The sequence below is a fragment of the Salmo salar genome, chromosome 03, assembly GCF_965601325.2.
Source record: "Salmo salar chromosome 03, fSalSal1, whole genome shotgun sequence".
NCBI lineage: Eukaryota > Metazoa > Chordata > Actinopteri > Salmoniformes > Salmonidae > Salmo > Salmo salar.
This window is the reverse complement of record NC_138293.1, coordinates 102,261,874-102,277,500: the sequence shown is the minus strand read 5'-3', so window position 1 is coordinate 102,277,500 and position 15,627 is coordinate 102,261,874. Positions and strand designations below refer to the sequence as shown.

At 38.0% G+C, this 15,627-nt stretch overlaps 1 protein-coding gene across 1 annotated transcript in view; it reads right to left on the bottom strand.

Annotated features, from left to right (window-relative positions):
- LOC145877520 (NLR family CARD domain-containing protein 3-like) overlaps nt 1-15,302 on the bottom strand; it is a 17,656-nt gene extending 2,354 nt beyond the window's left edge. Inside the window, exons 1-8 of the mRNA XM_082973143.1 lie at nt 14,814-15,302; nt 13,990-14,106; nt 8,724-8,840; nt 8,463-8,527; nt 6,289-8,080; nt 5,817-5,990; nt 2,287-2,511; nt 155-328 (exon numbers count right to left, since the gene is read on the bottom strand). Of these exons, the coding sequence (XP_082829269.1) occupies nt 155-328; nt 2,287-2,511; nt 5,817-5,990; nt 6,289-7,670 (1,955 nt within the window). The 5' untranslated portion in view covers nt 7,671-8,080; nt 8,463-8,527; nt 8,724-8,840; nt 13,990-14,106; nt 14,814-15,302. The remainder of the gene's footprint in view (nt 1-154; nt 329-2,286; nt 2,512-5,816; nt 5,991-6,288; nt 8,081-8,462; nt 8,528-8,723; nt 8,841-13,989; nt 14,107-14,813) is intronic.
- Between the last annotated feature and the right edge of the window lie 325 nt (nt 15,303-15,627).

Below are 15,627 nucleotides of genomic sequence, written 5' to 3'. Positions count from 1 at the left end.
ACACACACACACACACACACACACACACACACACACACACACACACACACACAGAGAGAAACATTTGTCTAAGTGGTGGTAAGAATGTTTGTCTTAACTATCCTGATAAGTCAAACATGTCTGATATGAACATTGACATAAACCCTCTACATACTTGAGTTTCTCCAGTCTGCAGTGTGGATCCTCCAGTCCAGCAGAGAGCAGTCTGACTCCTGAGTCTCCTGGGTGATTGTAGCTCAGGTCCAGCTCTCTCAGGTGTGAGGGGTTTGACCTCAGAGCTGAGACCAGAGAATCACAGCCTTCCTCTGTGACTAGACAGCCTGACAGCCTGCAAATAGTAAAATCATATTAAAATCACACTGCTATTCTTTGGTGGTGAAAATAGTGGCAGTAGATTTTTTTCTACATTTTCAGATATATCAGTGTCCTGAAACCTGCCATATATATTCATAAATTAATGATTGTATCATTATTTTAAATTATCATAATATGTGTGATCATAATATTACTTGTAGAGAGAAAAATGTTTACCACAAATATTTGAGTAGACTGACCAGACCAGTTTAAAAAGCAGTATCAGTCAAAAGACAGACAGTGAGGTATCAGATTTAGATTGTATTGAGTATACAGTCCACACCATATCTATTTTGACAGTGAAGCTAACATTTTAAATGTGGCTCTAAACTCCAACATTTTGGATTTCAGATCAAATGTTTCATATGATGTGACAGTATATAATGTCACCTTTCATTTTAGGGTATTTTCAAACAAATCTGTTTCACCGTTTAGAAATGAAAGCACTTTTTTGTATCTAGTCACCCCATTTTAAGTCATAAGTATTGTGACCAATTCACTTATAGTGTTTTAATTAAAGTAGTAAAAAGTTTTGTATTTCGTCCCAAACTCGTTGGTTGCATTTGCAGTTTGATTTGGTTGTGCTTTGAGATATGTTTTGTCCAACAGTAACTGAATGTTTTCCCCCTCAGTGAGTAGATAACATGTTTCTAAACACTATTAATTTAATCCTGATAATGCCATGATTAAGAAAAAAACATGCTAACCTCTCACCATTACCAATAACAGAGGATACAACAAAACATGCTAACCTCTCACCATTACCAATAACAGAGGCTACAACAAAACATGCTAACCTCTCACCATTATCAATAACAGAGGCTACAACAAAACATGCTAACCTCTTACCATTACCAATAACAGAGTCTACAACAAAACATGCTAACCTCTCACCATTACCAATAGCATGAGAGGTTAGCATTTCATCTGATCTTTGTGCCTCAGTAACTTTCTCATTCATCATTATGCACAATTCATTCATTATTATTCATAATCATGGTGGCATCCACATGAATGTAGAAGTGTTCAGAAACATCTTCTATTCTTACTGACAATACATTTACATTACATTTAAGTCATTTAGCAGACGCTCTTATCCAGAGCGACTTACAAAATGGTGCATTCACCTTATGATATCCAGTGGAACAACCACTTTACAATAGTGCATCTAAATCTTTTAAGGGGGGGGGGTTAGAAGGATTACTTTATCCTATCCTAGGTATTCCTTAAAGAGGTGGGGTTTCAGGTGTCTCCGGAAGGTGGTGATTGACTCCGCTGTCCTGGCGTCGTGAGGGAGCTTGTTCCACCATTGGGGTGCCAGAACAGCGAACAGTTTTGACTGGGCTGAGCGGGAACTGTGCTTCCTCAGAGGTAGGGAGGCCAGCAGGCCAGTGGTGGATGAACGCAGTGCCCTTGTTTGGGTGTAGGGCCTGATCAGAGCCTGAAGGTATGGAGGTGCCGTTCCCTTCACAGCTCCGTAGGCAATCAATACAAGTGAAGTGACTCCAAAATGACAGGACATTATTCACCATTCAGTTTCTATTAGGAAAAACATCATCCAAAACACAACCAAGACAAACTGCAAATGAATTCAACAAGTTTGTAGAATCACAAGCTTGATGTAATCACTGCAGGCATGGAATATGGGACCAAATACTAAAGTTATGACACCTTAATACAATATAAGTGAATTTGTCTAAATAATTAAGACTCTTTCAAATGGGAGAAATAGATACATAACGTGCTTTCATTTCTAAACGGTAAAACAGATATGTATAAATACCTTCAAATAAAAGGTGATATTGTATACTGTCGCCTAATATGAAACATTGTATCTCAAATCCAAAATGCTGGGGTATAGCACCAAATGTAAAACTGTAAGCTTCACTGTCCAAACACATATGGTGTGGACTATGTGTGCCTGGTAAACACATGTGGATCTGGTGAACAGTTATCACTTGTTGACCAACTACAGGAATACTGACCTGAGTCTCCAGTTTACAGTGGGGATTCCTCAGTCCAGCAGAGAGCAGCTTCACTCCTGAATCCTTCAGGTCATTGTTACTCAGGTCCAGCTCTCTCAAGTGTGAGGGGTTTGACCTGAGAGCTGAGACCAGAGAAGCACAGCCTTCCTCTGTAACTAGACAGCCTGACAGCCTGCAAAGAGTCAAATCATATTAAAATCACACTGCTTTTCTTTGGTGGTGAAAATAGTGGCAGTCTATTTTTTCTAAATATTCAGATACATCAGTATCTAGTAATGTATCAGTACTAGAAATCACAAATGATCAAAGTATTACTTGTAGATATATTTGACAAGACCAGTTTAAAAGCATGATCAGTCAAAAGACAGACAGTGGGGTATCAGATTTATATTGTATTGAGTATATGTAACAGGGTTGGTTATGTTTCCACTTGCCTCTAAAGAAATGTGTATTTAGTGTTAAAGCATTCTCATTGGTTGGTTCAACTCTGATGACAATAAGGCGTGTTGTGATTGGCCCCGCTTGCAGCTAGGGGGAGATCGCGAACGTCAAGTCTTCCCATTATGAAAATGTGATGCAAGGGGTAGGTCACGTTCTGAATACTGTTTTCTATTTTCTATTTTACAATGTGTACAAGTTTGCTGTACGTTACTGATTTATACATGTGTGGGTATATGGTACCTGTTAGGGATTGAGGGGCTTTCTGGGATGTGCTTTGGCATATGATTGCTGTAAATAAGTGTGTTAGCTAGCATACACCAATGTAATGGTCACATAAGCCCACTGCTAACACAATTGTCGTCATGCTACAGATTTTGCCATCGACAGCCATCAATATCGTTAAGCCCTGCACAACTAACGTGCTGTTTCCCATTTTGTAACAGATATTTACACGTTATATTTTGTATTGTATTTTTTGTATTTTGTTCGCCCAGTATGAAAATATGATGCAAGGGATTTTGCCATCGACAGCCATCAATATCGTTATGCCCTGTCACGTCCTGAACATAGCAGGAGGTTATTTTCTATGGTAGAGTAGGTCAGGGCATGACAGGGGGTGTTTTGTGTTTTGTTCTATGCTTTCTATGTTGAGTTCTAGTATTGTATTTCTATGTTTTTTTGGGGGGTTGATCTCCAATTATAGGCAGCTGGTCCTCGTTGTCTATAATTGGAGATCATACTTAAGTAGGGTTTTTTTCCACTTGTGTTTTGTGGGTTGTTGTCTTCTGTTTAGTTGATATTCCTGACAGAACTGTACGCTTTCGTTTTTGTTATTTTTGTCTTTAGTGTTCTACGTTATAATAAATATTCAGCATGAGCACTCAACACACTGCGTTTTGGTCCGCTCCTTCCGACAACCGTTACAAGCCCTGCACAACTAATGTGATGTTTCCCATTTAACAACAGAAATAAATGATGCTCAACTGGGACCACTGGCTGATGTGATTTATTTGGAGAAACACAACGCAAGGAGAGAACGATATACATCTGTTACATATACAGTCCACACCATATCTATTTTGACAGTGAAGATAACATTTTAAATGTGGCTCCAAACTCCAACATTTTGGATTTCAGATAAAATCTTTCATATGTGGTGACAGTAGATAATGTCACCTTTTATTTGAGGGTATTTTAATACATATCTGTTTCACTGTTTAGAAATGAAAGCACTTTATGTATCTAGTCCTCCTATTTGAAGAAGTTATAAGAATTCTGACCAATTCACTCATACTGTAATAAAATAGTCAAAAATGTAGTGCTTGGTCCGATATTTCCTGAAAGCTTTGACAACATCAAGCTTGTGTCTCAAACTCGTCGATTGCATTTGCAGTTTGTTTTGGTTGTTTTTGGGGTTATGTTTTGCCCATTAGTGACTGAATTGTGGATGATGACTGGAGTCATTTTCTGTTTAAGTGAGTAGATAACATGTTTTTAAACAATCATAAATTAATCCTGATGATGCCCTGGTTAAGAAAAATCCTGAATGAATCATGAATAATAATGAGTGAGAAAGTTACAGAGGCTACAACAAAACATGCTAACCTCTCACCATTACCAATAACAGAGGCTACAACAAAACATACTAACCTCTCACCATTACCAATAACAGAGGATACAACAAAACATACTAACCTCTCACCATTACCAATAACAGAGGATACAACAAAACATGTTAACCTCTCACCATTACCAATAACAGAGGCTACAACAAAACATGCTAACCTCTCACCATTACCAATAACAGAGGCTACAACAAAACATGCTAACCTCTCACCATTACCAATAACAGAGGCTACAACAAAACATACTAACCTCTCACCATTACCAATAACAGAGGTTACAACAAAACATGCTAACCTCTCACCATTACCAATAACAGAGACTACAACAAAACATGCTAACCTCTCACCATTACCAATAACAGAGGCTACAACAAAACATGCTAACCTCTCACCATTACCAATAACAGAGGCTACAACAAAACATGCTAACCTCTCACCATTACCAATAACAGAGGCTACAACAAAACATGCTAACCTCTCACCATTACCAATAACAGAGGCTACAACAAAACATGCTAACCTCTCACCATTACCAATAACAGAGGATACAACAAAACATGCTAACCTCTCACCATTACCAATAACAGAGGCTACAACAAAACATGCCAACCTCTCACCATTACCAATAACAGAGGCTACAACAAAACATGCTAACCTCTCACCATTACCAATAACAGAGGCTACAACAAAACATACTAACCTCTCACCATTACCAATAACAGAGGCTACAACAAAACATACTAACCTCTCACCATTACCAATAACAGAGGCTACAACAAAACATACTAACCTCTCACCATTACCAATAACAGAGGATACAACAAAACATGCTAACCTCTCACCATTACCAATAACAGAGGCTACAACAAAACATACTAACCTCTCACCATTACCAACAACAGAGGCTACAACAAAACATGCTAACCTCTCACCATTACCAATAACATAGGCTACAACAAAACATGCTAACCTCTCACCATTACCAATAACAGAGGGGGTATGATCTTTGTATCTCTGTAACTTTCTCATTCATCATCATTCACAATTCATTCATGATTATTCATAATCATGGTAGCATCCACATGAATGTAGAAGTGTTCAGAAACATCTTCTATTCTTACTGACAATACAAGTGAAGTGACTCCAAAATGACAGGACATTATTCACCAATCAGTTTCTATTAGGAAAAACATCATCCAAAACACAACCAAAACAAACTGAAAATACATTTAACAAGTTTATGGATTCACAAGCTTGATGTAATCACTGCAGGCATGGAATATGGGACCAAATACTTAACTTTTGACTACATGAATTCGTAAAAATAATTAGTATTACTATGTGTGCCTGGTAAACACATGTGGATCTGGTGAACAGTTATCACTTGTTGACCAACTACAGGAATACTGACCTCAGAGTCTCCAGTTTACAGTGGGGATTCCCCAGTCCATCAGAGAGCAGCTCCACTCCTGAATCCTTCAGGTCATTATTACTCAGATCCAGCTCTCTCAGCTGTGAGGGATTTGACTTCAGTGCTGAGACTAGAAAAGCACAGGCTTCCTCTGTGATTCCACAGCCTGACAGCCTGCAGAGAGAAAATCATGACTTCACAAACACACTGTTAATTTAACACAAGCAGTGAAGAAGGACAATGGCAGATGCATTAGGTTCATTCTCTCAAACAACATATGGATTCAACTTTTGTCTCATGTAATTGTATGGTCATGTTATACTAATGTGGAAATCAATGCATTGATTCAGTATTATTTTCAATATAACATTATGTACATATTATAATACATATTTTCAGTAATAAATATTTTTCACTTTACTGAATATTTCTTCCTGATGATTAGTACTTAATTGTCATTTTATGTACTCACAGAGCAGCTCTGGAGACTTTGACCACTGGCAGCAGCCTCAGAAGACCTTCCTCTGATCTAGAGTATTTCTTCAGGTCAAACACATCCAGCTCCTTTTCTGAAGTCAGCAACACAAAGACCAGAGCAGACCACTGTGCAGGTGACATGTCTTCACTGGAGAAACTTCCTGAGCTCAGGTAGCTTTGGATCTCCTCCACAAGAGAATGGTCATTCAGTTCATTCAGACAGTGGAACAGATTGATGCTCCTCTCTGGAGAGGGATTCTCCCTGATCTTCTCCTTGATGTAATTTATTGTTTCTCCATGGCTCTTTGAGCTGCTTCTTGTCATTGTCAGTATACATTGTAAGAACCTCTGATTGGACTCCAGTGAGAGGCCCAGAAGGAAGCGGAGGAAAAGGTCCAGGTTTCCTGTCTCACTTTGTAAGGCTTTATCCACAGAACTCTTAAAGACAGAAACTTCAGGCTTGTCTCTGAATTGCACAGAAAGGTTCCTGGACGTTGATTGAGTATCATCCATTAGATTCTCATTTTTGTTTATGAATGAGAGGAACACATATACAGCAGCCAGAAACTCCTGAATGCTCAGATGAACAAAGCAGTACACCTTGACCTGGTACAGCACACATTCCTCTTTAAAGAGCTGTGTGCACAATCCTGAGTACACTGAGGCTTCATTGACATCAATGCCAGCCTCTTTCAGGTCATCTTCATGGAAAATCAGATTGCCCTTCACAAGCTGTTGAAAAGCCAGTTTTCCCAGTGACAGAATGCTTTCTTCATTCCAGTGTGGACCTGTCTCTTCTATCCCAACATACTTTTCATTCTTCTGTTTGGTATGAAACACCACAAGTTGTGTGTACATCTCAGTCAGAGTCTTGGGCATCTCTTCAATCTTATGTTTCAGCATGTGTTCAAGGACTATTGCAGATATCCAACAGAAGACTGGAATGTGGCACATGATGTGGAGGCTCCTTGATGTCTTTATGTGTGAGATGATTCTGCTGGCCATGTCCTCATCACTGAATCTCTTCCTGAAGTACTCCTCCTTCTGTGTGTCATTGAACCCTCGTACCTCTGTCACCTGGTCAACACACCCTGAAGGGACCTTATTGGCTGCTGCAGGTCGGGTAGTTATCCAGAGGAGAGCAGAGGGAAGCAGATTTCCCTTGATGAGATTTGTCAGCAGAACATCCACTGAGGTTGACTCTGTGACATCACAACAGATCTTGTTCTTCTGGAAGTCTAGGGGCAGTCGGCACTCATCCAGACCATCAAAGATGAACATAACTTTGTAGTTGTCGTAGTTGGAGATTCTTGATTGTTTGGTTTCCATTGAGAAGTGATTAAGAAGTTCAATCAAAGTGTGTTTGTCCTCTTTCATCAAATTCAGCTCCCGGAAAGGGAATGAAAATACAAATTGGACATCCTGATTTGCTTTTCCTTCAGCCCAGTCCAGAATGAATTTCTGCACAGAGACTGTTTTTCCAATGCCAGCGACTCCCTTTGTCAGCACAGTTCTGATACGTTTGTCTTGTCCAGTTAAGGGTTTGAAGATGTCGTTACATTTGACTGCAGTCTCTGGTCTTGCTTGTTTCCTGGTTGTTGTCTCAATCTGTCTCAGCTCATGTTCATTATTTACCTGTCCTGTTCCACCCTCTGTGATGTAGAGCTCTGTTTAGATCTTATTGAGGAGTGTTGGGTTTCCTTGTTTAGCGATCCCCTCAAATACACATTGAAACTTCTTCTTTAGATTAGATTTGAGTTCACGTTGGCAAATCACAACACGCTCATCTGAATGAAGAAATAACACAGAGGATATTCATATTACGTCTGTTTTAATGCCTACAGTATTATAGGACTGTTATAAAGTTTTAAATTATAATAATTTATTCTCTTAACTGACTGTATAAATGTGTAAATGTTTTCATAATGCATTACAGACTGGTGTGACTGATTATATTATTATTGGTATTATTGATGGTATTATTAATGTTGTGTCTCTCTCTCTAAATGAATCATCACAACACATCCCTGCTTCTACTTGATGAGGTCACTAGGGTTTGTGTTAAGGCTGCTACAATATCATTGAGGTACACAGCTACTTTCGCTGTACTTCAGTTACAGTTTTTAAATGTTATAAAACAGCATTCAACATGAGGCAGACAGATCTTACTTTTCTCCAGTGTGTCAGCGAGCTCCTTCTGGTTCATTTTCCTCGGGAAGTGCATAGTAGGATCACTGAATAAGGATAGCACACACACACAGGGAGGGAATGTTGTGTTTGTTTAATATTGTTTTAGGACTATGAAAATGGACAAAACGATTAGGCTATGGATTATGAAAACAACAAAAATAAATGGTAAAATGGGAGAGGAGAAATGTCTAGAGACAGTGTTGTTTAACTCACTGACCATGACCCATGAGTTCTTCTTACCTTTGTTCATTAGAAAAGTCTCCCTCTCTAAAGTATATAAGAGCATCCATAGATTGGTCACTCTTCATGGACACACAGCTGGATTCAGGGGAGGCTGGTCTCTCCTGCTTGATTGGACTTCAACACAACAGAGACAAACATTACATCTCTCATCTACTCTGATCTCAGATGGGGAAACATAAGAAGAAATTCATTCTAAAACGCTATATATCCATTTTCAGAAATTTTGGTAAATTAGCTTTTATTGTTTAAATGAATTATTAAAGAGATTGGTGTGTTTTTTCACTATCTAATCATGGCATGGGATTGTTCAATGACAGACATGTATTTGTTTAAAATCTATCACTTGATGGTTTCATTTCAGAGAGACAAATAATCATGTATTTTTGCAAAATGCTATAAATCTGCCTCACTCTCAAATGTGACCGACCGGCTTGATTTGGTCTTATGTAGCAAAATTTGAAATTGTGGTTTTTACATTGGATAAAATTAGAGACTCAGAGCTAGAAAATGGTATATCATACACTACAGTTGAGGAACAATGGGAAAGTAATTCTGCATTCAACATTGATAAACTTGTAACCTCACTTTTGAGAAAATGGCCTTTGAATGTTTTGGTACCTGCTGGAGAGCTCTTCTTTGTCTACAGGGGTGTTACTTTGGAAAATGTCACCCATCTAAATAAATCGTTTTATATATATATATATAAATATACATATAAAACAAATATAAATACAAATATAAAACAATTTATTTATTTATTTATATATATATATATATATATATATATTTGTATATATATATATATATATATATATATATATATATATATATATATATATATATATATATATATATATATATATATATATATATATATATATAATTAACTAATGTATGGTGTTTTTGGTTTCTGTCAGTTTCATTGTTATGCTATAAAGGGTTATTTTATGGTTGTAAGTAATAAAATTAACTAGGATTAGCAATTAGCCGTGTGGCTCAGTTGGTAGAGCATGGTGTTTGCAACGGCAGGGTTGTGGGTTCAATTCCCACAGGGGACCAGTACGGAGAAGAAAAAAAATGTATGAAATGTATGCATTCACTACTGTAAGTCGCTCTGGATTAGAGCGTCTGCTAAATAACTAAAATGTAAATGTTATTCAGCACTAATGCAGTTGCTCAATAATTCCAATAGATGGCAGCATAAGACCAGAAATTAAATTTCAGAAGATTAGATACGTTTTCTCCCTGGATACACCACCACTCCCCCTACTTTAGTCGAGAAAAACGTATTTTCCCAGTACATTCATTGTCCAAATCCTCAACCAGCATCGAACCACTCTGCTTTCTCTCACATGTAGCCATCTCAGACCCGCTGAAAAGCTTGTGTTGTCACTCTGCTTTCTTGCGTAAGCCAGGAACATGTTGAGGTAAATTTGCTAACCGGGAGGGTTGCATGATGTAATTTATTGGGGGGCTGGAAGATGCACTCCTCTTTTCTATTCAGAATATATGATATATTAATAAATGTTTTTATAATGTATGTATACTAGAGTTGAGATTAGAGCTTCTGACTAGTGATAATTTACCCGGGGTTCAATACCTGCTATTGTCACTATTATTTGTCTCTCCCAAAAGCAACACAGCCCTAATACGAGATATATAGCTAACTAAAGTAGTAAGTGACCGTTTTAGAACATCATGGGACATATTACGTTAGTCTGTGGTTGCATGCTTTTTTTATGTCAATCATGTTGCTGCTTGTAGCCTATAACTGATACTCTGTGGTCTTATGCTGCCATCTATTGGAAATATTTAGCAATTAAAAGTTCTTAACCTGTTGGGGACAGGGGACAGTATTTGCACGGCCGGATAAAAAAACGTACCCGATTTAATCTGGTTACTACTCCTGCCCAGTAACTAGAATATGCATATAATTAGTAGATTTGGATAGAAAACACCCTATACTCACAGACACCATTCAAACAGTTTTAGAAACTTTAGGGTGTTTTCTATCCAAAGCCAATAATTATATGCATATTCTAGTTACTGGGCAGGAGTAGGAACCAGATTAAATCGGGTACGTTTTTTATCCAGCCATGTCAATACTGCCCCCTAGCCCTAACAGGTTAATCTATAATTCTTTGAATGACAATATTAAATTTTAACAATGTTTTCGAATAGTAATTTTGTAAATTGTAGCGATGATTCACCAGAAGCATTTGAGGGAAAAGATTTTCTGAACGTCACGCGCCGATTTAAAATGCTGTTTTTATATATAAATATGAAATTTATCGAACAAAAAATGCATGTATTGTGTAACATGATGTCCTAGGAGTGTCATCTGATGAAGATTGTCAAAGGTTAGTGCTGCATTTATCTGTGTTTTGGGTATTTGTGATGCATCTAGTTGCTTTGAAAATGGCTGTGTGATTATTTCTGGCTGGGCACTCTCCTAACATAATCTAATGTTTTGCTTTTGCTGTTACAGCGAAAGCAAAACATTAGATTATGTCAGCAGAGTACCAAGCCAGAAATAATCAGACACCCATTTTTCAAGCTAGCATATAATGTCACAAAAACCCAGAAGACAGCTAAATGCAGCACTAACCTTTGATGATCTTCATCAGATGACACACCTAGGACATTATGTTATACAATACATGCATGTTTTGTTCAATCAAGTTCATATTTATATAAAAAAACTGCTTTTTACATTAGCATGTGACGTTCAGAACTAGCATACCCCCCGCAAACTTCCGGGGAATTTGCTAACAATTTACTAAATTACTCACGATAAACGTTCACAAAAAGCATAACAATTATTTTAAGAATTATAGATACAGAACTCCTCTATGCACTCGATATGTCCGATTTTAAAATAGCTTTTTGGTGAAAGCACATTTTGCAATATTCTAAGTACATAGCCCAGCCATCACGGGCTAGCTATTTAGACACCCGGCAAGTTTAGCACTCACCAATATCAGATTTACTATTATAAAAGTTTGATTACCTTTTGTTGTCTTCGTCAGAATGCACTCCGCGGACTGCTACTTCAATAACAAATGTTGGTTTGGTCCAAAATAATCCATCGTTATATCCGAATAGCGGCGTTTTGTTCGTGCGTCCCAGACACTATCCGAATGGTAAAGAAGGGTCGTGCGCATGGTGCAATTCGTGACAAAAAAAATCTAAATATTCCATTACCGTACTTCGAAGCATGTCAACCGCTGTTTAAAATCAACTTTTATGCAATTTATCTCGTAAAAAAGCGATAATATTCCGACCGGGAATCTCCTTTTCGGCAAACAGAGGAAAAATCACAAAGACGGGGGCACCCAGGGCACGCGCCTAAGCCCACAGTCCCTTGATCGGCCACTTGAGAAAGGCGATAATGTGTTTCAGCCTGGGGCTGGGATGACGACATTCTGTTTTTTCCCGGGCTCTGGGCGCCCATGGAAGACGTAGGAAGTTTCACGTTAGAGCAGAGATCCTTTGTAAAAGATAGAGATGGCAAAGAAGTTCAAGAAATGGTCAGACAGGCCACTTCCTGTAAAGGAATCTCTCAGGTTTTGACCTGCCATTTGAGTTCTGTTATACTCACAGACACCATTCAAACAGTTTTAGAAACTTTGGAGTGTTTTCTATCCAAATCCAATAATTATATGCATATTCTAGTTACTGGGCAGGAGTAGTAACCAGATTAAATCGGGTACGTTTTTTATCCAGCCGTGAAAATACTGCCCCCTAGCCATAACAGGTTAAAATCAATTTTTATGCCATTTTTCTCATAAAAAAGCGATAATATTCCGACCAGGAAAGCGTGTATACGTACAAAGAGAGAGAAAATAAAAGCATGGGATCCCCTCGTGCACGAGCCTGAGTTTCATAGTACTGTGACCGGCGACTATCCAAACGCGATACTTTTTTTCAGCCAGGGCCTGCAAAGCCACGATTCAGCTTTTTGCCGCCTTCTGAGAGCCCATGGGAGCCGTAGGAAGTGTCACGTAACAGCAGAGATCCCCTGTATTGGATAGATATAGTCAAGACGGGCAAGAAATGGTCAGACAGGGCACTTCCTGTAAGGAATCTTCTCAGGTTATGGCCTGCCAAATGAGTTCTGTTATACTCACAGACACCATTCAAACAGTTTTAGAAACTTTGGAGTGTTTTCTACCCAAAGCTAATAATTATATGCATGTTCTAGTTTCTGGGCAGGAGTAATAATCAGATTAAATCGGGTACGTTTTTTATCCGGCCGTGAAAATACTGCCCCCTAGCCATAACAGGTTAATTGTCAAGGGAAATGAAATCCATTATCTTGGCTTGAATGTATTTTGCCTTTGAGTTGTCTCGCTGAAATTTTCTTACTCTTTCAAATTAATGCTAGATCCACACAGCAGACATTGTGGGCTAGTTTAGGAATGCTTTTTTCACATATTACGCAGCATCATTAGGTAATTTACCTACGTTATATAGTTCAGCTTTGACATCGGTTTTGCACATTAAACTAGACATCGGCCGATATCGATGTTGGAATTTTTTGCTAATATCTTCCGATTTTGATATGTTCACCGAAATATCGTGCATCCCTAATAAGGAGTACCAGTACTGAGTCAATGTGCAGGGGTACCAGGTAGTTGAGGTAACAATGAGACTTTAAAAGGAGTACCAGTACTGAGTCAATGTGCAGGGGTACTAGGTAGTTGAGGTTATAATGAGACTATAAGGAGTACTAGTACTGAGTCAATGTGCAGGGGTACCAGGTAGTTGAGGTAATAATGAGACTATAAGGAGTACCAGTACGGAGTCAATGTACAGGGGTACCAGGTAGTTGAGGTAATAATAAGGCTATATTTGAGGTAATATGTACAAGTAGGTAGGGGTAAAAGTAACTAGGCAATCAGGATAGAGATTGCATCTCCTCATCCAGGGACAGCACACACACACTCTCTCTCACACACACACACACACACACACACACAAACAGGGAGGGAATGTTGTGTTTGTTTAATATTGTTTTAGGACTATGAAAATGGAAAAAAGGATTAGCCTATGGATTATGAAAACAGCAAAAAGAAATGGGAAAATGGGAGAGGAGAAATGTCTAGAGTGTTGTTTATCTCACTGACCTTACATTTACATTTTAGTCATTTAGCAGACGCTCTTACCCACAGCGACTTACAGTAGTGAATGCATACATTTCATTTCATACATATATATTTTTTTTTCGTACTTGCCCCCCGTGGGAATGAGTTATTCTTACCTTTGTTCAGTAGAACAGTCTCCCTCTCTGAACACTGTAGGAATTTTCATAGACTGGTCACTCTTCATGGACACATTGCTGGGTACAGGGGAGGCTGTTCTCTTCCGCTTGATTGGGCTTCAACACAACAGAGACAAACATTGCATCTCTCATCTACTCTGAGCTCAGATTGGGAAACAAGTGTTTCATTCCAAAATGATATGTATCTATTTTCAGAAATGTTGGTAAATTATATTTTATTGTTTATAGAAATTATTAAACCACTACAAGGCTTTATAAAGGCTTCTAAAGTGTCACACTTGATTTTCCCTAATGGAACATGGATCAACCACTACAAAAAAATGACCCTATATTATAATCCAAATAAAAATGCAAGTTTGCTGTTATTTTCCTGCTATGAGAAACTGGGTCAAATTAATATATGGCATCTGTAAGTGCATTCATCTTTAGATATCTAGTGAACAATAACATATTTTAAATATGTGTATGTGACCAATACAATTTGATTTGATTCATCTTAAGGTAGCTAGGTGGGACAACCACATATCACAGTCAGATATGCAGGATACTAACATTCCATTCCTGATAAACAGATATATAGATATCTAGGTGGATATATAGATATCTATGTGCATATATAGATATCTAGGTGGATATATAGATATCTAGGTGGATATATAGATATCTAGGTGGATATATAGCTATCTAGGTGGATATATAGCATTTAGCAAAACATTTCCATACACATCTAAAATCTAGAACAGTTATATAGAATGTACCCATAAGCAAACAATATACATTCTTAAACAATATTGTCAGCTCACCTCTTAGTTTTGGTGTCATGTCCTCCAGAGAGACTCATTTTAGAGGCAGGGACCCCCTCCTCTCTCTCCCCAGAGAGATTCATTTTAGAGGCAGGGCCCCCCTCCTCTCTCTCCCCAGAGAGACTAATTTTAGAGGCAGGGACCCCCTCCTCTCTCTCCCCAGAGAGATTCATTTTAGAGGCAGGGCCCCCCTCCTCTCTCTCCCCAGAGAGACTCATTTTAGATCACTGTCCCCTAAACAGAGATCCAGCATGTTGGTTGTGGTTAACACAGTGACAACTAATTCTCATTTATTCATTACATTTACATTTTACATTTTACATTTATCTCTTAGAAATAAAACATTTACTAACAGACATAGAAACAGTCAGGTGATTTAATGCATCACATGAACATGTTGTTGTGACATGTCATCTCCATGGTAACTGTCAATATTAATAATAAGTCACTGTTTGTTAAGGTAGTTCTAGACAGACAGCAACAACAATAATAATAATAATAATAATAATAATAAGTCACTGTTTGTTAAGGTAGTCCTAGACAGTACAGCAACAATAATAATAATAATAATAATAATAAGTCACTGTTTGTTAAGGTAGTTATAGACAGTACAGCAACACAAGGCCATGTCTCACAATATTTTGTATTCATTAAAAGTAGGCTATTTATTGTCTTTCAATCTGTTATTTTCAAAGTGTATCTGAGAATATAGACTGAAGGCCTAAAATGTATGACCAGCCTAAACCTGTTCAGATCAGATCACATAATGTTATAGTCCTGCCAGTAGCAGGACAGAGAATGTACTGTATATAAC